Source organism: Amia ocellicauda, chromosome 4 (genome assembly GCF_036373705.1).
Source record: "Amia ocellicauda isolate fAmiCal2 chromosome 4, fAmiCal2.hap1, whole genome shotgun sequence".
NCBI lineage: Eukaryota > Metazoa > Chordata > Actinopteri > Amiiformes > Amiidae > Amia > Amia ocellicauda.
The window spans coordinates 5,373,236-5,396,831 of NC_089853.1; the positions used below are offsets into that span (position 1 = coordinate 5,373,236).

Consider the following 23,596-nt stretch of genomic DNA (forward strand, 5'->3'; position numbering starts at 1 on the left):
AGTCAATTCCCACAGTCTTACATTTCCAAAATATATAAAAATATGATTCTTAAATGATGCCCCATCCAGATTTCTCAGTGTTACTGTACTGGAGACACATTTGTTAGTGACAATAAATAAATACATGTCTTGAAAGTAACTTGGCATTTAAGACAGCTGTTTCTTAAAAAGCGTTTTCAAACTGTCTTCAAAACATATGTTTCCAATAGGATAGACACAAAGCATACTACAGAATATATCCAACATATTTTTAAGGGCCTCTTCAATATAAAACAAGATGTACCCCAAAACCAATTGAACACAAATTGATTAATAATGAGGCCACAGACCATAGAAAAAGTCAGTATGAGACACACCTTAGTGTTCCTCTGAGACAGAAATGTATGAGCAGCTGACATGCTTTTTTGGCTACTGCAAAATAAAATAACTATAAGTAATAAGTAATATTTTAACCCATAAAAGATATGCCCAAGATAAGATAGCCCAAGCTCGTGCTTCTCCATTTCATCATAAAGTCATCCTGTCACATTAAATAAACAAAAGCTCAAAAGAGACATTGGAAGTGGCTATTAGCTTATCTTATCTTTTCATTTTTGGTTCAGGGGGATGTCTACTGACAGGCTGGTTTGCATTTAGACTTCATATTAAAAATATTCCCCCTGTACCCTCTCTGACTGACGTCTATCTAATGTTCTGTTGCTATGAGACTGTTGGCGAAACGTTTGCCAAAGGGAGGACGGATTAGTCTGTGAAATTGGGAGAAAGCCTTCGATACCAGGCTAGAGAAATTAGATTTTCACTGCAAAGTATTGGGATTAACTAAATGTTTCTGGTGCTTGTCTACTTTTGCGGTAATCCTCTTAACCCCTTTGAAGGCAGGGTTATCATTACAGATTGCATGAAAAGACAGCCTGACACAGACTCGAGCATCCTAATAGGGACTACGTCTGATGGCTCCCGATACTGAAGTGACCAGGGTGCTGTGCAAGGCAGGTGAGGAACACAAGCTCAATGCTGTGGAGCTGGAGGCTGTTTGTCTGCTGCCTATACTGTGCATAGTGTCTTCCAGCTGGAAACCTTGCATACTCTTGCATAGTGTGTCTAAAGGTATTTACCAGTTTCTTGCTTTGAACAGAAAAGCCAAAAGACATGATTTTTTAATATATACATTTACTAATGTTACTGTCTGATGAATTGTAACTAAATGGTATTCCAGTTTACCTTGCAGGGGCATTGGATTGTGTTCAATTAAATGAGTGATTGAGGTGTATTGAATATCAATACATGTATAGAGACGTGAAATGACATATTGGAGATGCGCATTTTAACTGCAAGTGTTTTGCTTGCTGGTTTAAAGTCATATAGCATTATTTTAATCAGGAAAATTAAAAATCTTTGCTGGAATTTCTTTCGCACATATATAATTGTAGTCCAAGATAATCACTTAACGCAATTAATCATCTTACCTGTGAACGCGAATATGTTATGTCAAAGTTAAGAGCTAAGGGAAAGGGAGATCTTAATTGCTTAATTGGATAATTAATTTAACTAGATATAAAATATAAGACTCAATGATGTATGGACCAAAACCTGCAGGGCAGGGGGTTGTCCCGGACCGGTTCTGAGGTCCCAGTCACCAGTCTGCGGCTGCGCGGAGAGGCGCAGAGCCGGGCTGTGGAGCTGTCCAGCGCCCGCCGGTGCTGAACATACAGAGTCCTGTCTTTCACAAGAGTTTCTTGTTTTTGTATAACCTAATTAACTAACAGAAATATATTTGTCATGCGGAGGCACTGCTTTACAAGCAATTGCACACACACACAAAGACAGTTCATCGGTGAAGTTATTGGTAATGAGTACAAATATTGAACTTACCAAGCGCTCATTCACTGCCTTTAGTTTATATCCGGGCGATTGAAACAAACAACAGTCAAACTAAACAGACGTTGAAAACATGGTAATGAACATGAAAGAAACGGAAATAAGCTCATATCTATAGAATCCGAGAACAGTGCAGTGAACCGACACACCTTTCAATATTGAACTCTGGGACAGACCAACGGACACATTTTATTTTTTCTGCTGATGACAAAAACATGCATGCATGCGTTTTGGAGGCGTCTTAATACACCTCACTCGTCTCTAGATCACAAATCAGATCACTGCTGCTCTGATAGCATTGCTCTCCACGTCTTGAGCCCTAGTGGACATCATTCGGGGCTAAACCTAAGGCTCAGGTAACACTGTGGCAGTGTCCCGTCACCTGGAGGACTGTAGGTGATCATCCACACAACACGGGTAATGGAAACTGTACTGAAATCTACAGTCACCCCCGTCTGGATGAACATCAGGTCTGATCGCAGATCCAGGTCCCAGGTGATTGGTTACTCTTATATTACATCACTTGCACTTGGCTGCTCCAGTGCCTGAGAGCTGTAAAACAACCCAGATCCTCGCAGATCAGAGGCACATCTGGCAGGATCTGAACGGGCTCTTTCTTAAAACAAGTTGGTAATTCCGCTCCAGGCGATTCGGTTCACCATCATTTGGAATGAAATAGGACATATAAACACAATTAGACATGTTCTAGAGGCTGTGCTGTGTGCGAGAGAGGGAGAAGGGGACTATATCCCTAAAATGAAGATGATAATTTTCCAGACGCGTGAACGGTAACGTCTTTTTTGGTAAAAAAATATAATTTATTTTATTTGTTAAAAAGGGGGATTTCTGCTTGGTTAAGCCACTGGAAAACCATGCAATATGAGCTGCAATAACCTGACTGGAGCAGACGGGCTGGCAACGTGGAACTTATCCGGTAAGTTACTCATGTGTCTTTCTATTGTAAATGTATTGATACTGCTGGTTATTCGCATTTTTGCGCAGGGATTACAGACCCCAATTAAACACATTTAAAACCGGAGGTGATGAGGATTCACAGCGCAGGATCAGCTCAGTGAGAGAAAAATCAAAACACCATTACATTGGGTTCAACATACTGCTCCCTTGAATATGTGGGTTCAACTCCGTATACATCAATCACCAAATAAATAAATAAGATATACTGCACTATACTGTACTTCCTAAAAGCTATTGGTTGTTCATTTGACAATTTATCCCCACGTATTTTAAATTTCCAAACGTATGCTAAAAATAATTATAATGTATGTATAGAATGAAAAAAACAATTAATTATTTAATTATAATTAATTAATTAATGTCTTGCAATTGTGTCGCTCGGGCATCAGGGGATTCTTTGGAGACTTTTCTGCTGCCGCTCCAGATAGAAATCAATTAGCTTAAGTGTTAGAAGTCGGACTTATTATCACTAAATTACCAAGGAATTAAAATCATTAGGGATCCTACGTGTCGAGCAGTTTGTGGAGAATGTCAATGACTGGTTGGGAGGCTGAAGTAAAACTAAATTCTCAGGTATTTTGAATGAATTGAGTGTCTTTGTTTTTTGTGAAGTTGCCGTTTGAAGTCTCTTACACCACATAAAAGTCAGTTTTATTTGTCATTGATGTGGGAAGTTGTATTCTAAGCATGGAAACTAAATAAATACATAAGTAAAATTAATGTATAGCTGCACAGAACTAGGAATGCAATTTATTTTATTTTTATTTTTTCATACGACAATAACCTCAACACATTTCTCTTTATATAGACGTGAACCAATCTAAAGCTAAGAGATGAGCACCATTTTCAATACCTCTAAAAACACACCCATGTACCCTAAACAAATACAATTGTTTCCTTTAATACATTGCTAAGCATGGGGAAGTTTCAATTAAAACCTCATATTGCTGGGAAGCATTCTGTACTGGTGTAAAAGGAGACACTTGGACACATCAATACATAGAAAGAGACACAGGAGGACCGAGTGACAGGGGTGGGGATGGAGGTGAAGGTAGGGAGGGGGTTGAATTTTATATATTTACTGAGAAGTCATAATTTCCCATAAGGTGTGACAGTGCAACTTTTACAGTGAGCTCAAATATCTATATGTCAAACAGAACTGAAGTTCTCCTTAGTGTTGCAACCAGAAGAAAAGCGCTTCATCTTCCTCATTCACAAACGTTTTCCCAGGATCGATATGGAATTATGCAAGAAACTGCACAATGTTAACTGACTGACATGTTTGGTCTGTTATAACGGCGTACCTTTGTATTGCAAAACAATTTGGAGGGTTTTTAAAAGCATGGGTGGCCACAGAGATGTCAATTGTGGAATGTATCCAATATATATATATATATATATATATATATATATATATATATATATATATATATATATATTTCGGTATTTATGTGTGTTACAATGACAACAATGGGAGTGTTAAGCAATGCAAAGGACTGCTGTGCAGAATAGTGGAGTGACGTTTTCTCCTGGGGGAATTTTGAAGAAAAGTGTCTCCTAAAACCCGCAGCCTGCAACCCGACAGTAATCTGGCAGGATCGCCATGCATACAACGCACCTTCTGGCACAGGAGAGAGAGGGAGTTATTTGGCAGGTGTACAAAACACATACTTTATAATTGTATAATCATATTAAAATACATGCAAATGTGACACAGTATGTAATTGTTTGCTCTCGAAGTAGGGGGAGAAAACTAACACAACGCACTGTGAGTTTTATTCAGTAACTGAGCCAACGCGGCATTGCCTTCAAATGCAGGAATAACAGTTAAAAAAAAAAAACGTTTTTTACACGATGCTAACAATTATCAGTAACCTATACTGTGTGGTCGGGGTATATAGACCTCAACAGTGCTGCCCTCTGCTCTTTCCATTCATGCCTGTTGCGGACTTGACATCGGGCCGTTGTGTTGTCCGCATTATCTGTCCTTCAGGGGTGTCAGACTCCAATCCTGGGGGGCCGCAGTGTCTGCTGGGTTTTGTTCCAAGAGACCCTCCCAATTACTTAATTAATGTCATTATTTACTCACGTAGGCTTATAACTTTCATATTTTATTTTTATACCTGCGGCGTGTTGATGACTCAAAACATTGAACACACGGAACATTTCAGAGTCTGGAGAGAGGTGTTGAATCCATTCAGTTAATTGTTTAATTAGACCAATTAAGGAGCCGGGCCCCCAGGACTGGAGTCTGACACCCCTGTATATAGTATAACCAGTGGGGGAGATTTGACTGTTAAAATAATGTTAAAAATTAAATAATTTCGTCTACTGAAATGAGTTCTTCATCCTCGTATGAGACTGAATAAGACGGTCATCAGCCTGTTTCCTGAATTGTTCTTTATATTCGCTGAGATTTATTCACGCAAAACAAAAACAAGTGGAATAGGATGTTTTGTAGCAACTAATAAAATGACACTGAATCATTTAAAGAGAGGTTAAACAAAATTGTCCTTAAATAATGAATTCGCCTCTGGTGTCTCTCCTGTCGGCGTCGGCGGACTGCTCCTAGGATGCGCATCCATCTGCTGATGATAACCATTTTCTACTGTTGCAGCAACACTCCCGTTTAAACACCTTATTAATAATGAATTAAACACATCTTCAATAACTTATCAAAATGCAGTGTATCCCCACTTTAATGACCTGCTCTGGGAATTCAACAGAGCCCGTCTGCTGCTTTCAACACAACGCCGCTTTTAGGACTTAAATGGAAGAAGAAGAAAAAGGCAACAAAGCCACGTCTTGAACTGCGTAATAATAAGCCATCCATGCACTGACCGTTATTGACTGCAGTGCTAATTCATAGATGGAAGTAAGGCAGACATGTATATTCCACCTCAAATAAAAGGTCTTGCAAAGGGAACTAAGACAGTGGCTTATGTACTTTGCCAGTAACTGAAAGGACAAAGCATGTGGGCAGGCTCGGGTTCAGGATCACTGGAGAGTGCAGGAGACCAGGAGGATGTCTGACTTCCACGGTCAGATACAAATTGTTAGTCAGATGCGGCATCGCGTATCTGGAGGGAGAGAGGCCCGCCGGGCTCGCAGGACTGCCGCACTTAGAGGCTCATCCGAGCCGGCACATCCACGGGGGATGCGAGAAGGATCTGACGCAGTTGTCAGTCCAGGGAAAAGGATTAAAAGGATGGGAAACAATCCTGTCTACAGTAGGCTACTACACGGTGCTCATCTGGAGGTTTACATTTCTGCAGTACTTACTTTCAGCTGACGAAGTGCCGACGTGGGGTCAGATACATACATAAATACATACATACATAAACCATGTATGTATGGCATCTTCTGTATTCAGGATTCAAACAGCCTAGAAATGAATCATTAAAATAACTGGGGTGTAGTTCTTTGGGCACATTTATATTACTTTGAAAAGAAAACACATTTTTTTTGTTTTTTGCAGCTGCGTGTTTTTCTTTTGTAAGCATTTAATATAAATTCACTTTGAAATAGAAAGACAGAGCTTTTGCCCAGCCTTCCCATTACAGGAAATGTCTGAGGCCAGCGTTATTATATCAGCCAATAATTGGTAAGAGCACACCAGGGATCTGACCCACATATCGCCTCGGTCTAGGGCCTGGTTTGCACAGCATACGATGTCTGTAAATCACTGTAAGCTCGTTAGGAACTCTGTTTGTTCTTATTTAAGAATATATATGTATGTATATATACAGTACCACCTGATTCCCAACGGAATTGCGAGAAACATTACAAAACCGAATTCATTTCTGTGCAGCAAAGTGATTTCCAACTGAGTGAGTCACTTGTCAAATTTAAATGTTCACTTCCCTGGCAAACAAACTACTCTGGCCACAATGAAACCAAGAAGTACCCAATTATCTGGTAAAGTATATATATATATATATATATATATATATATATATATATATATCTTTTAAATTAATTAATAGATTGGAAACTCATGACTAATGAAAACTATTTTAGAGTCACTTGTTGGAATGATCTGTATTGTTCTGCCGTATGCTACTTGATCACATGATAATTCACAAGTGTACAATTAAAATCAACCTTTTTTTTCACTGATGTGTCCACGGAAGACAGAGAATGACCGAATTCTCTACAGGATTAGTTCATAACCTTTTATCGCCCTCAGTGGGTCTATGCTTTTGAACATATGACTTAGTTAATCCCTTCCCCAAAAGGTTTTTTAATAGCTTGGCAGGCAGTTGCTTTAGTTCGTCTATGATCAAGAGGTTCACAATTGTATTGGAATACAACGACCTCCCCGGGGAATGTAGATTCCCCCTCAAGCATAAACATTTCAGCTCCTGGCATTTTCAACTGCTTGGAATTATTGGGCACCTCAATTTCATACATTTTTCAACCAGCCCAGTTGTCAACGACCTTCCTACCTGAAGCTGCCCATTACTTGGGTTTCTGAGGCGAGTTTCTCATTCCAGGCTTTGCTTAGTGACAGAAATGGCAGGAGGCAACCTCAGGCATTATTAGTACACTGCAAATTATTTTTCTTTAACTCAAAAATGTAGTCCAGTAATAGAAGTGCTGCCACATTTCTGTCAGAGCGCATTAGACTGAAGCATTTATTTCTCCTAAAACTCCCAATCCTCCAGTTGCTCTCCCACTTTTCTTTGCCTACTCATAAATCCGTCTCTGTCAGTCACTGCTCTTGCCCACCACATCCCCACCCTCCCGCCGGCCACATCTCAGTCAGAGATCCCAAACGTTTGTTAGGGAGGATAGTGTGATGAGGCCCACACAGACGGGTAAGGGCGTCCCCATGTTACTGGGCTCATTAAAGAGAATCTGACGAGGCATCAAGGTCTGAAGGCACCAGCTTGTCAGAAAGAAAACCAAAATCCTAAATCCCACTCCCTCGTGATAAGGCTTGCAGAGGTGAGATGAAATGGCAAAATGAGTATTTCCCGAGCTGATGAATGTCTCATCTGGGCATTGCATGCCATGGAGACATACCAGAAGTAAGAATGAAGTCTGACTTTTGAGTTATACATTATTTACACTTATAAATACAAATATATATGTGTATCCCTGCCACAAAGAGCTTCCGATTCCTTAGAAGGCAAAATATTTTAAACACGTACAACCAAATAGTTTTTAGATATCCCCAGATACAACACATTTTCTTGAATAAATACATGATGATAGTAATAGCTTATCTAATGATTTATGCTTGAAGCTTGCCTTAAATGAAAGTGCAAAACATTAGATGGAAAATCCATGCCGATGTTGTGTGTGTGTGCTTTTCTCCCTTCTGTCCTTTAAGTGTTTGCATATCTGGAGTCACAGCCGGTGTGCTGAACCCGCCACACTCAGGCCAGGCAGGGAACGAAGAACTGTGGAAGAATTCATTTCATCCATGGTTCTCCCATAATGCTCGGCTCACCCTCCAGCACACAGAGCGCCCTGCCTTTGCAGTAACCCAATTTGTGAAAAGTATGCCACTCAAAGGCTCTGCAGTAGCCAGCCACAGATGTTGCAAGCTAGGGAAACCACAGTGTAATGGCCTTTAGGCAAATTAAAATCCCTTGGTGGCACGATAAGGCTTATTAATAAACTAGAATGTGATGGAAAAATTGTTTAAATGCTTATTATTGTAGCGTCTAATCAGTTTTAAGGTCCTGCAGTCTGCAGTGACCTTTGTTGGGTTAAATGGCATTAGCCTGGCGCCTTTATAGTCCAGTGGTGATATAATATATATTATATATAGATAGATAGAGTGGAAACATCTTAAGTATGCCTTCGTCCAGCAGTGGATTGATATGGGTGATGTGTGTATGTATATTTATATATATTTAACACTGCTATTCTCCAATTATTTTCTGCTACATTTTCGTTTTGAAAGGGATAAGAAATGCCGTAAAGTGTTTTACTGCCGGCACATTTGTGGGGCTCGTATTTTATTTTGTTGAAAGGGTCCAGACCAGTGAGACTGAATCCTGAGGGCTCTAGTGAACCACAGCCAATGTAGGTTCAATAGATAACTTAACACCCTTATAGATAAAGATCTGCAAACAGCGTCAAGCCACAATGATTATGTCAATAAATCAATGGTGGCTCCAGTGTCAGGGATGTTAGAAGACAAAGTGACCATCCAGGACCGGGAGTGAGTATCACTGGTCGACATAATAACCAGTGAGCCAAGTCCTCTATCTCTCTGAGAAGAGACTCAGCCAGTTTCCCATCAGAGATTATGTATCTAATTGTGGCATGAAAAAGTGCACATCCTGCACGTGAGAAACGCTGCATAAAGACCCCGCTCGTAGGGTCCTGTGATGAATCGGCTCGAGAAACAGAAACCCAGGCGTGTTTCACTGACGTGGCGCCGTGGACGGTTTGCCGTAGTGTTGCAGTCTTTATCACTCTCAGCAGATGCCGTCTGGGGCAGCAAGTGGATCGGCTTGTTTGGTCACAAACTGACACTCTGTGACCAGATGTTTTTAGAGGGATATGAGCTTAACTGCCCCTTTGGAGAATCACTTAATCAAACACCTTAGTTACTGCAGAACTGCCTTATTATTTCACTGCTGTGTGCCTGACTGCATCCATATCCCCAACACCTAATGCCCTTGCTTAGAAACCACAATATGACCAAGTTTTGTTTAACGGTTTATAAGATATTGTCTTGGCTTTGGGTGCGGCTCACATTCCTAATAAAAAATAAACAAACGGACATCAACTGTAGACTTCAAATGTTCGTAACACCCCTTCTGGTTTTTACCAGTGATGATGATGATTATTATTAATAATGTTGCATTCCTGAAAATCACATTTTCAACTTAAAATAATATTAATATAATATAGATGAAGCAATGGCAAAAGCATACATTGATATACTTAGCAATCTAAAGCACAGTGTCCCTTTTTTCTTGTATTACTGGGGGAAATAAAGATCATTTGAGCTTGTTGATAACAACAGGAGAGGACAGTCTCAGGTTCCATAAAAGATTTGCCGAGCAGAATGATCCTAATTGCAGTGTCAATGGCATCAGCAGAAATTATCTCATTGGGTTACCGTGTTTGCTCCTGAGCTGACAAGAAGAATTAGTTGATACGCATGATCAAAAATTGACTTTTTTTTTTAATCCAAAATGAAATGAGAAGGGCCCGATTCTCATCCCCTCTGCTGACCCGGTTCAGCCGCACAGAAAGGCCGTGTCGTGGGATGTCACAGAGCTGTCTGCCCTTGGAACAGTGTCTGTAATGGAAGGTGTCAGCGCCAATCCATCCCACCGCGCCGTCCAACGCACATACAACTCTATACTTCCAAAATGACTGTCATACCTAGGCTGCGCTGAGATGTTTCTATTTATAACCTTCATGCTTTCTGCCTCTCAACACCAATTACTGTCCTCTTACTTTTCTTTTCTTTTCTTATTTTGGCTGATACTGTAAAGGGTTTTAACCTGCATAATTATAAACACATTTAAAAAGATACAAAGAAAGGAGACTTCAGCGGATGCCCATGCATTGCCCAACTTCCAGAATGCCAAGCCAAACATAGCACAGGGAGCTGTCTTTTTCAATTTCCCAAAACAAGAACAAACATTAAAAAAAAAGGGGGAAAAACAAACACAGACCCTCTCGGGGGACAGGTTGAAGTCCTTTCGCATCTGTGATTCAGCAACTGAACAGAAGAACGCCACAAAACAAAAAATCAAGCCCTGAATTTAAAGGCACGTTCCGACTTCCTTGTCTGTTTGTGGAAGGAGATGGAGAGAGAAACACAGCAGCGACTGTCCATGAGGGAATTTGTATTCCTGAAAGGATGAAATGACTGGTCTCCTGGGATGCTTCTTTAAGTATCCATTGACAGCTCTACTAGTCTTTAAAGATTTTTCTAAATTAATCTAGCCAATTCTACCACTAATAAAATCACATGAGACCAATACCGGGCAGTTTTATTTATCAGGAGGATTAATTTAATTAGCTTGTACAAGTAAGCCATTTCTTACAGGAAACTTAGACATGGCAAGGGAAGTAATAGGAATATGAATGACCTGGGCATGGGGCTGTTTACAAGAGGTTTTAGGTTTTAAGTACCGAAAATATGTTCTGTGTTGAAGAGGCTGAACTTTAAATAAAGACAGTGGATTGAACAAACCGTCACTAATGGCAGGTCCGAGATCAATGTGACAAATCTTACCTTGAGTTGAACGATCTCTTGTCATCTTCAAACCTTCTCAACAGAGAGCGTGTTTACAAAAGCTCAGATATCAGGATCAGCCACCAGCTTGTCAGATTATGTCCTTTTTATTCTTCGCTGTGCCATCGCTTTCCCTAGGTGGGCAACTCTCATTAGCGACTGAAAACAGAGCCTCATAAAATCAAGAAAGACATCTATTAGACTAAATATATACAGTGCAGAAAAGGGGATCACAGCTAATGAGGACAAATGAGAGCCGAGCGCGGAAAGTGTGGCGGGATATTAGTCGAGGATAAACGTCAGATTTCACCCTGTTAAAAAAAGAATTGGAGGATCAAAAGAACGTTTCTCAGAGAAACGCATTTTTAAATAATTTGCTTGGCCCACCTGTATTTCTCGGGGTTCTCAGTTGCAGGAGTCGAGCCCTATCAGTGCGATAATTAAAATCTTGCCGAGGCTGTGATGGCATGGTGGCAGTGTCGGGCTTTTAAAGAGACGGACACAATGAGAATTCACTCAACCCCGCCGGTGCCCTCATTGCGTAACATGTTCGAGAATGAACGTCTCCTGCTGAAAACAATTATGATAATATTGGGCTGCATTGCTTTAGGTTGATGCTTTCACATTTACAGAGGGGAAGAAAAACGCACACCTCCCACTCCTGGTAGTACAAACACCGAGGGGTTTGAAGTTGAAATGCAGGGCCTGGAAAGACACATGTGGCCCTTACACCGCCCTCAGCGACGCCACACATATCTATATATATATATATTTAGTTTGAAGAGCTTCTTGCATTTGCCATGGTATTTTTTTCTTTATAAAGCATCTGCTGTGTGTTGCTGTACAGTTCAGATTGTGTGAACCAAAAAGAGAGGAGGGAGGGAGTTACTGCTGAACAGTTATTAGTGCTATTCAACCCCATTCCCCTTGTCTTCCTTTTATCTCAATAATCTGCTTTTTCTTTTCTTCAAAAGTGTTTCATGTCTAATTCTCTGTTATATGTATTAGTGCACTGGTTTGTTTGTCACTGTTCGAGTAACAATTGAAGATGAGTGTGAACTGTTTATGCTTTGAAGTCGTACATGAAAAGTAAAACAGATATTAACAAACATGGCAGTGCGTTCTAATGAACCGGGCGATGGAAAGCTTCAGCTATCTTACTGGCTCAATTAAGTTGGATTCCTCAGAGACGCAAGTCCCCGATACAGATGACCCGGGAGCAGTAGAGAGTTTCAGTTGTAGACCGGAGAATCATGACAACAATCCGGGTCTCTTACCGAATCCTGCTTTGGGAAGTGGCAATCCATCAAACAACTGCCTGCGATGGATCTCAGGATCTCATATTGGAGAGCTGAATACCAGGCTGATAGACTGGACACATTTCAGCAAGATACTTTGAATAATAACATGGATGTAGACAGGAGTGGTTAAGCCCATGGACACTATATTTCACCCTGGGTAAGGCATCTACTAAGAAATAAAGAATAATGATGAGCATCAGAATCAGAATATTGATGGGAAAAATCTATCAAACATTAAATAAACTAAAGCAGGGTCTCTGTGCATAACGGCCATTGAAATGTCTGAGACGGCTTCACCACTCTTAAGACTGAAACCTATTAAGTCTTATTTATGCTGAGAAAGCACCTCTACCTAAAGATTTCACACACTGGGCAGGAAGCCACGATCGTTCCTTTCCTTGAACGGGCGTAGATAAAGGCTTATTGAATTCAGAGGTCTGTTAAGTCTAAGCGCTGCTTCTCCAGAGACGCTACATGGTGGGGAGGGGGGTTTCAGGTGTACATTTCTCTACCGGCTGCCATTTGTTAACTGTTGGCAAAACTGTTAAATATTTTACTGTGCGTCCACATCCAGGTGGGGAACGGCGGAAACCGTCAAATAAAAACACAGGTAAATGTAACTCCATAGGGCTGGTATTAAAAACCTGTACACAGTAACCAGGATATGTCGTCTCGTGATACTTCTATCAGCTCTTTGTGTTTACCGAGCGAAAACTATAACTCATTCTGATGCAATTGTGAGGCATTTGCAGAGCTTTGTGCTTCGGGCGTCGCTCAAAGTAGGTTTCGCAGATGCCACCCTATCCAAACACGGTTTCATTACAGAGTCGCCGCTGTCCGACCGGCCTAAAGGACTGCCACGAGTTATACAAGTGGACCCGCAGTTATCTAGTTACCCTGGAGGACAATGCTGTCAATTAGGAGCGAGGGACTTTTCAAGAGCAGTGGGGACACAGAAATTAACGGGTGATTGCTGGCTTGTCATTGGAAGTTCCTCGGAGAACCAGGAGACTTGATGACACAGGATTGGTGTGAGAGGCAGGCTGTGTCAAGTGACAGTGTTCAGCAATAACAACCAATAACATCCCTCATGTCTAATGATATCTCGGGGACTCCTGTCATTTGTGTGGCAGAGGTGGAAATCTGTGCCTCCTTAATGTGAAGAGTCATGGAGCGTCTTACTGAATATGTATTAGTCTCTTAGGTGTAATCAAGGAGTGGGAAGTATGCCCATTAAACTGTTTACCTTCTGAAGATGCAGAACAAGAGTATTGTTCACAGCGTTGGTTCATTTTTGCCCTTGACAGATAGAAAGGGAGATGGTGGGATTGTGGTCCTTCTGGGGGCTGTGTGCGAGAGCTGGAATGCCAGAGGGACCCCCAGGCACATCCACGCAATCTGTAATATCTATCTGAGCACGTGCTGTTATCCCGCCCCTGCAGCAGCAATCTGTGATCAAAGTCTTTTATAGAGTCTTAATTGGGAGATGTGTGGTTTCATTCTGTCATGATTCCAAAGACAAGTTACTGTACTGTACAGTATTGCTTTTATATGCCACAATAGTTCTGTTCATCTGCGGCACAATGGCCACCCTTGGCTCCCGTAAGTAAATTAAGCACCGCGGTCACGAAACAACAACAGTAACATCAATACTGCTGAGACTTGCTTATCAACATACATCTGGCTTAAAAGGATTATAATAAGATGAGTTAATGAGTACAGTTGCTCAGTAGGGGGGGTTACAGTGCTTCAGAAAGGCTTGGTTACAGTCCCAGACGCATTTGGCAACTTCTGTCAGTTGGCTGATCTCTTGGAGTTCGTCTCCAGCTGTGGCGCTGTGAAGAATAAAGGTCTTGTGATCACTCCAGTTCTGAGCCTGTATGGACAGGTGTGAAGCAATGACAGGGAGAGACATACTAGGATCCAGCTTTGAGGTTCAATATGTGTGCAGCACCTACTTCTAAGGTCAGTGTGGTGGGATGTGTTAGAGCAATCCCTCTATCTGCCCAAATACACCGGCGTACAGTAATCAAAGGCAAAGAGGTGACGTTCTGTTCGGCTGTCATGTCACCGAAGAAGATGTGAACGTGCTGGCAATGTAGTTTCCAGATTCAACTTCCCTCGCTGCCGGCAAACCTTAATCAACCAGGGAAAGCAGCTCAGACACTGTGGAGTCATGGCCTTCTTCTGGGGTCACTGTATCGTTCCCATGTTGTTGGTAAACATATTCCAAATTGAAAGGAAGCAATGGTCCCATGTTGAGCTGGGCCCCCGGACTGTGAAGGCCTTCATAAACACAGAGGCCAAAACAATAGTCCTTTGTCACAGCTGCCTTCAGGGACCCCTGGCTGAACGAATGTAGGTAATTTAAGGGCAAATTCAGGGTACACTGTGTTTGTTCTTGTTGGCTCAATTCTGATGGAAAGTATTAACTGTCCAACTCTCTGTGCTTTTAGTTTTAATACATTTTATGAGCTATTTTCCTGTTGTTCAGTCTCTAGAGTCTAGAACCTAGTCTCTTTTAATTAAAAAGACAGATTTTAGTGTGTTTTGTTTTTGTTGTTTTGATTTGTGTTTTGGCAATTAAATCGTGTTTACACATTTTATCTGCATGAGCGTTTGGCTGGACAGTGGGAACCCTGAGAGTAAAGCACTGGCCTGACTTATTTTTTGGCTTAGCGAGGATATTGCATCCCCCGCTGTAGTATCGTACCAATACTAATCACAATAATTGCACATTTTCATTGTTCTCTGTTGACTTTGCTCTATTCTGTCACATTCTAGAATGGTTTGCTAAGCAACCTTTTAGGCTAAAACTGCAACATTTAGTCAAATCAAACAACTTCAATTTCCAAGTGCCTGTAACAGAGAACCGTTTGTGTGCTTGATAAACGTTATGGGGCCCTTGAGTCTAATAATAACCAGGGATTTACTTCTGAAGTTCCCAGAGCCTGCTGTAATTCATCTCCTGTCGCACACCGAGCAAGCCCTATTGTTTAAGAGCATCTGCTTAGTAATATATCTTTCAGTAGCATTTAATTTTGAAAAAGCTAATGGAGAGATTTATATGTGATAGGAAACAAAATGCGTCCTCGTGTCATCCTCCGCCGAACGGAGGAAGAAAGAACTAATTAAATGTCAGTTATTCATTGTTTTATTTATTATTTCTGCATTCAGGACTTTTAATGTTTGGTAGATGTATCGCATAGAGCAAGATAGAGTGCAGATGCTGCAGACGCATCTGTTTACACAGACATTGTAGGATATTCTGGTTTGTTCTCCTAAACTAACAAACCATCGAGGTTGGAATGGCTTCGGGCCATTTTGACTAACATACAAATAAACAAAGAAAGAAACAAACACGAAATGAAATAAACCAATGCCTATAGTATTGATATGAAATGAGAATCAAAAAGACTCTGTTATTTCCAGTCTGCCTGCTGGGATAAAATATACATTCACAAAGACAAACTTCTTTAGATGTATTTTTAACTTGAAAGTTCCACTTTATCTTTTGATATTTAAAAGAAACTCCACAACAACAAACAAACCTGGAACCACATGTGGATAAGCTCACTGCACTGCGCTCAAACACACAGGCCACTCACTGAATATCTGGTGTGGGACAAACAATGATAACTATGATAAATATCTTCTTTCAAAGTCCAAAAAAACACAACATTCAAACTGAGATCTAGGATGGGGAGGGATGCAGTTTGGTTGCTGTTTCCTGAGTGTTTTTAAGGCTGTAAAATGTTAACAATTCCACAAAGAGTTGTGTAAGGTTCAGGCACAATGTCCAATATGACACAATGTGAAACTTCACCGCCTCTTTACATTATGAGCATTATGTAACCATTTTGGCTTTTATAAAGGATTATTATACACGTTTCTAAATATATATATAATTGGTCATTAAGAACACAATGTAATAATTTTATAGAAACAATCCTATCAGATAGATTTAAGGCAAATTAAAACACAAACCTCACAGAGAACATACAGCCTCTTTGCTAATAAGCAGTGATCAATCCTTAAAAAAGACATCAGACATATCGGTCTGGACTTAACAGTCATTTAAACACAGAGTGTAGGTCATGACTTGAGTTAAAAGGCAGTAAATTCCCTACTTCAAATTAAAACGTCTGGAATAAATCACAGTCTTTTTTTATAGACTAAAATTACATCATTCTGCCTCATATTATCTCCCAGAGAAGTTTGAATTTCAGATTACACCAGGGCAGAAGTTCAACGCAGCAGACTGTTTGAATGTTGACGTTTTATTTATGTATTTTTAAGGTACACTTTCACTAAGAGGATTTTACGTGCAGCTGTGAAAGTTTGTTCAATGTGGTTATTTTACCAGTAGAGGGCGCCATCCCAAGGAATTTATCTTTTCTACCCAAGTTTCTTCAGGAAAGCAAATAAACTGTTCGGCCTGCACTCCTGTTCATTGCAAAGTCAGTAACACTTTAGATTATGTGGCCCAATTTTATATTAATTAGATATTCGATTGATAATCTATTAAAATTCAACTAATTGCTAAATAAATAACAATACAATGTTAATGTAATATCTCTCTATACCAAAAACATGAAAAATCGCTCAACCATCTAAAGTGAAGATATCCAGCCATTGTTATTTTTTTCACATTGACAACGTTTTTGGTATATAGATATTACATCAACATGCTATTCAACTTTAATTATCAAGTAGTTGAATGTTAATAGATTTTCAACTGACTTTATATTTAATATTAAATTGTTCCACGCAATCTAAAGTGTTACCGCGAAGTCTGAAGTCCTTTATACTTCGCAAGCTATTATGACAAAGTACACTTGGGAGAGGGAAAAAAGATGACGTGGACAGGATTCAGGTTTAATTGGTGTGTGATTAATATGCTGACTCACCTTTGCTACACAATAGTTTCATTTTTAAATCAGCTGCCTATAATAAAAATGCCCCCTGAAAGTGGAAAAAATAATGTATTTCTTGACCCCAGCTCACCTGACGTAATTCTTTTGAGGGACGCCTACTAAACGGTTCAGAAAATAAAGGATCGCTTGGGTCTTGTTTCTCGTTCTTTGGCTTGTCCACGGCCCAGCCCTTAGATTATTAAATGCAAACTCTTAAAATATCCTTCATTATCTTTACTGGGAGGACGTTTAAGAAATGTACTTGATATTCTCAGTTCACAAATCAAGAATAAACCCTTGCATGTACAATTCACAATAAAATCCAAATCAAATTAATTCAGGATTCATCTCGCAGTTCTGCAGCATCCTTATACCAAGTCCTGACGGAGACTCTACTTCGACATCATCTTATTTTTAGACGCAAACATTACAAACATCTGTCCCTGCCACTGTGCTTGACAAGTAAAATACTTTCTTTATATAAATGTTCCGCTACAAGATGTTCAAAATCGATCTGGTTTTGTGTCACGTTTCGTTCATTTCATCTATTTCCGCTCCCCTACAGCACGCTGTGTGTGTCAGGTGTTATTTGACGCTCAAATCTGTATCCTTGAAAGAATTACAGTAATTGTGTGCAGTATCGTAGGAAGACATAAATCATATGAAATGGAAAGTGAAGGAATGAACAGTAATCTCTGACTGTACGAACACAATGAGGATAAATATGCTCGGTCTCTTATCACTCTCCGTCGGGATGAAAAATAAATACAACTCTAAATATTGAATACATCCTTTTTTATATGAGATATTTAACTTACTTAATATAAACAGTGTGTTAGTTTAGAACGTGTCAAATAAATGCCATGAAATATATATTTAATCGACGCCTTCCATGTGAAGTTTGTTGAAATGATATTTTTCACAGAAATAAAACTTTATTTTATTTTCTATTTAATTCGATTTTTAAAAAACTTTTCTTCACACTTCCTTCACAGCCTACAAGATAATGTGTGAACAGATGAATCAGCAGATACACAGACGGTGACATTTTAACTGAAAAAGTTTTATTCTGACACAATGCTTGCCTTTCCATCAAAGAGCCTAAAACAGCTAAATCTCGGTGGAAATTGAATGTCCAGCCACTTAGATTAGGGGATTTGTTAGAAATATGTGGGAATTTAATTAGGCAGAACAGTCTTTAATCTACCACAGCTCAGTTAAATTCTTCCTGAATGCTGTCCAGTTCTATCCATTAATGAGCTTTCTGCGTGTAAAGAGTATTTGTTTAAATGCTAATCTGTATCAATCAATGATAAGCAATTCAATTTAAACTTGAAATTACTTTGAGCACGTTTCGAGCATTGACAGCAAGGTGGGGCGTGTTATCACTCGCATGCGGTGCATTTAAATAAAAAGACTCTCAGCGACTCTGAATTTTTGCATAGCGATGGAAGAATCTGAACAGATGCTCAGACACGCATGAGAGACGACTTGCTTTTCAATCAGATCGATGGAGCTGTGGTTCTCCAAACAAGCCACATCCCCACATTTGTAGAGCCAGTAACATCTTGCACACATCGATGGTGCTCTTGTCTTGTGATTTGTAACGTTGGAAGACTTCAGAACCAATCCTGTAGCTTTTCTCCGTTTTCCTTCTGTATGATAACAGCTTTGTTTTTTCTTCTGTGTTTCTCTTCAGGCTCCATGTACAACCTCTCTGGCCATGCCTTGCGGTTCGGTAAGGACAACCTCAGCTGCCTGGACAACAGCAGTGGCTATGGAGGGTCCAGCTCCACGGTCCAGGAGCCACCGGACAGTCCCTACAAGGCCGTGGAACTGGTCTTCATCGCCATTGTGACGGGCTCCCTGAGTCTCGTCACTGTGGTGGGCAACATCCTGGTGATGCTCTCCATCAAGGTCAACCGGCAGCTCCAAACTGTGAACAACTACTTCTTGTTCAGCCTGGCCTGTGCGGACCTGATCATCGGCGTGTTCTCCATGAACTTGTACACCGTGTACATCATCAAGGGCTACTGGCCGCTGGGCGCGGTGGTGTGTGACCTGTGGCTGGCGTTGGATTACGTGGTCAGCAATGCCTCGGTGATGAACTTGCTCATCATCAGCTTCGACAGGTACTTCTGTGTGACCAAGCCACTGACCTACCCAGCCAGAAGGACCACAAAGATGGCCGGGCTCATGATTGCTGCAGCCTGGATTCTCTCTTTCATCCTCTGGGCCCCTGCTATTTTGTTTTGGCAGTTTATAGTCGGGGAGCGCACCGTCCCTGACAAGCAATGTTATATCCAGTTCCTATCCAACCCCGCCGTCACCTTTGGGACAGCGATTGCGGCCTTCTACCTCCCCGTGGTGATTATGACTGTCCTCTACATCCACGTCTCCGTGGCGAGCAGGAGTCGCGTCAGGAAAAACCGCCCGGAGGTGAAAAAAGAGAAAACGTCAAAGTCCACCAGCTTGCTCAAGAGCCACATGATCAAACAGAACAACAACAACTCCTCGAAGCCCAGCACGGAGGTCAGCACGGACACGGTGAAGAATGGCAAGCTGGAGCCATCTGTCGCAACCAAGGTGGAGTCCACCGCCCACACGGAGGAGAAGGAAAGCTCCAATGACTCCAGCACAGCTAGCATAGCCCCAAAGGACACCAAGGACAGAGCCAACAGTGAAGTCATCTCTGATGTGCCAAACCTTAACCCCGTTAGGATTAACCCCACCTCCAGATGGTCCAAGATAAAGATTGTCACCAAACAAACTGGGAACGAATGCGTCACTGCCATTGAGATCGTCCCGGGACGAGGCTCTGCCAATAATGCTGTCCCCGAGCGCCGGCCTGGCACGGTGGCACGCAAATTCGCCAGCATTGCCAGAAGCCAAGTTAGAAAGAAACGACAAATGGCAGCAAGAGAGAAAAAGGTAACCAGAACCATCTTTGCCATCCTTCTGGCTTTCATTGTAACTTGGACTCCTTACAACGTCATGGTTCTGATCAACACGTTCTGCCAGTCCTGCGTTCCAGATACAGTCTGGGCCATCGGCTACTGGCTCTGCTACGTCAACAGCACCATCAATCCCGCGTGCTATGCCCTCTGCAACGTCACTTTCAAAAAGACCTTTAAGAACCTCCTCACGTGTCATTATAAAAACATTGGCACGAGATAAACCGGAGGAAAGATTCGTCTTTGATGCCAAGCTGAAACGTTTGATGGTATCAGCCGCTGCTTGTGGATTTAACCTCCCAGACGTGCTTTTTGAACAAAGCTCGGTTCTGAGGTGTGTGTCAGGTGATTCTTTTGTCCATCACAACTGAGATGCTTACATCATGGAGAAGGACTATGTGATTTGTATCAGTAAAACATCTTGAAATGCCCAGTAATAACATTTTCAAGCAACGTCCTCTGATATTGGAGAAACTGAGCTAACAGCAACGGAGCTGCCTTCACTCACCTCACAGTCACTGGTCTAAGATGAATTGTTGACAAAGGGAAGAAGATCTAAAGGGGACTCACTGCGGAACAATCCTCACTACTAAAATATCAAGTTGGCACACAAGGCAGAACAATATCAAAATAAACACATTCAGCTCTCACATTTTGAAGCCGCCCTATGATCAGACAATGAACAACCAAATCAAACAGCCAGGGTGGGAATTTAGAAAAGACAGAAAGATCTAATAGGATATAATTCAAGGATATTTCTTCAATGCTTGATGTAAAGGAATTGATCACTTATACCCCTTACTTATACAAGCAAATAGCAAGGTACCATGCTCCAATGCCCATCTGCTGGTTTAACTTATTTAGTCTTGCCTGGGTAAAAGAAACAGGGTATCTCAATGTCACTCCTCTCTGGAGACGCAGAAAAATCTGTGTTGTTAAAAGGCATTGGTTATTTATTAACCGATAGAAAACGGAGCAGGAAAACTTAAAAGCACCAGGAAGAAAAAAAGCTTCATAGGTTTAACAGCACTATGGGTTATTGCTAAAAGTAGATTTTATCAACGATGTGGAGTTACTTACAGAGGAAGTCACGGCTAAGACCAACTCCCAGTGCGGAAGGAGACGGTGGAAGGCAGCAAAATCTCCATCCAGTATCTCGATCACATTTACGAAGTGACACTCAGGTTTTAATTCTCTAATTTTGGATGACAGCTCCAGTTCCTTTACAGATTTACAGATGTACAAATCCACCCCCAGCACGATTCTAGAAAAGTCTGACAAACTGCAAGTTGCTGGAACTCTTCTCGTGAAAAATACGCTCAAACCAGGTTGACCTTTCAAATGCTCAGACTTTACCCCAAGCCAAGAAAGCAAGCAGTCAAACCGTAAAATAATATTAATTTCATCTCAATTATTTATATGACATGAATAGTCTGCTTCAAAATGGATGTTCAAAATTGATAACCTTTAGGATTGTTTCAGTCAGCTACCAGCATCTCCAAGACAATTTTAACTCTCGGAAACCCAGCATATGAAAGTGCAAAGCAAGGTTTCAAGCATGTGCCGATTCTAATGTCTTACGGACCAGAAAAACATAAAAAGGTTATTTGTTTTCTATTTTGCTTTCATGCTTCAACAAGGATATGTAAATATCAGGCCAATATATACAATAAGGACCTTCCTACATGCCTATAAATAATTACTACAGTTTCACTGATGTATAAGTATCTGGATGTTTGTACTTCTCTTGTTTTCGCATTCATTGTATTTTATCTCAAAAAGTGATATTATTTCACAAGTTGACAATATTGTAAAGTTGCCTTGTCTGTAAAAGAAAATGTAATGAAGAAAATATATCTCAAATTTTATTGTATTTAATTTTTTACTGATAACCATGATTTAACGCAAGGAAAAGAAAAGGTATTTCAGCTTGTTTTGGTTGGGGTAGATGAGTCATACATATTACATGACAAATGTACACCTTGGTGGGAATTATATTATGTAAGACAAGTAAAATAAAGACTCCAAACTATTATTTTCTTTTAAATAACACCAGCTATTCTTATGGTGACTTAAACTTTGCAAAATCACAGATTACCATGCTGTCATTTCAATGTTTTCCTTCTTTTTTTGTGGCTTAAGTTGCATTAGCTTCATAACATACAGACAAATCAAATTCTCACATAAGACGAAAAGCCACTTTTTGATCTCCATGATCCATATTTTTGCCATAGTTTTGCCTTAATTAACTGTGCCAAGGACCTGAATTTGAGTTTGTCTTGAATTAAATAAATTTTACAGACAGCCATCATTTAATTGTGAAAATTGTATAACTGCATGTAAGGACTGTTTCATTGTAGCCAGGATGAACGGCAGCACCTGGCAGAGATGTGAATATGGTCACACTGTACAACAATGGGCATTAAGTCTTAATGGATTAATGCATGAATACCACAGGAATAACTCATTAATATCTTATGAACTTCATCTGCTGTTAATCACATGTATAAAAGGGTTCAGGTCCGGGATGGGGACAGGCTTAGGTTTGGGTTTGGGGCTGATGCATCATGTCATCAACAGCAGAACTCAGTGTGGGATTCATACATTCATTCAAGAATTGGTGTCCATTATTGCAAAGTGTCACCGTAAATACTTTATAACAAGTTCATAATGATTCACATTGAATGAAGGAAAAGGGAAAACATTAGGCATATGTAAAATACACGTCTACTTCATAAGCATCCAATATAAACTCGGTAGAAAACCATGTATAACGACACTGGAATTATTCTCACTTATTATAAAGTGATAACCCCCAATGTATGGATGCGAGGAGATACCGATAAACCATATTAAAGTCATTGCTGAGTCGATTACTTTGTGTTAGTACATCTGACAAACCCAGAGGCAATGTAGAAGAAGATTGCTTTGTTTTGTTTTTTTATTGCCTAAATGCATAATAAATATCTTGCAAATGCGCATTTTGTGGTGTGGTGAATGCAGTTCCTCAAGTTCTCAGGAGAAGCAAGATTAATAAACAACAGATTGCATCCACACACACGAAGCACGTAATCACCTATTTTCCTTGTGCTGCCCACAGCAGAAATCGCTCACATTTTCTCACCCCCCGCACAACTCCTTCTTTCCAATTAGCTGATGGATGTGAATGGGTATTTGTGTGGAGAAGATCTATTCAATCACTGCTCGGAGATCTAATTGAACTATTTGTTTCTGTTTACATGCAGTGCTTCTGCCAGCTGTTTTCCCGTCTTATTTCATTCTCACTTTAGTAGCAGCCCAGGACAGACTCGCTGTATATATTTATTGTCTGGTGGTTTTGTGAGGAGTAGAGAG

The 23,596-nt window shown here is 40.5% G+C and overlaps 1 protein-coding gene across 1 annotated transcript; it reads left to right on the forward strand.

Moving 5' to 3' along the window:
• Positions 1-2,456: 2,456 nt before the first annotated feature.
• On the forward strand, positions 2,457-23,221 carry chrm4a (cholinergic receptor, muscarinic 4a). Its single transcript, XM_066700613.1, has 2 exons — positions 2,457-2,812; positions 18,988-23,221. Exons 1-2 carry the CDS (start codon positions 2,758-2,760, stop codon positions 20,463-20,465), a joined length of 1,533 nt encoding a protein of 510 aa, XP_066556710.1. The 5' UTR covers positions 2,457-2,757; the 3' UTR covers positions 20,466-23,221.
• The last annotated feature ends 375 nt before the right edge of the window (positions 23,222-23,596 follow it).

Coding starts and splice junctions, on each gene's coding strand:
- chrm4a (XM_066700613.1), top strand. CDS start 2,758: ATGAGCTGCAATAACCTGACTGGAGCAGACGGGCTGGCAACGTGGAAC. Junction 2,813..18,987: donor GGCAACGTGGAACTTATCCG/GTAAGTTACTCA, acceptor GTTTCTCTTCAG/GCTCCATGTACAACCTCTCT.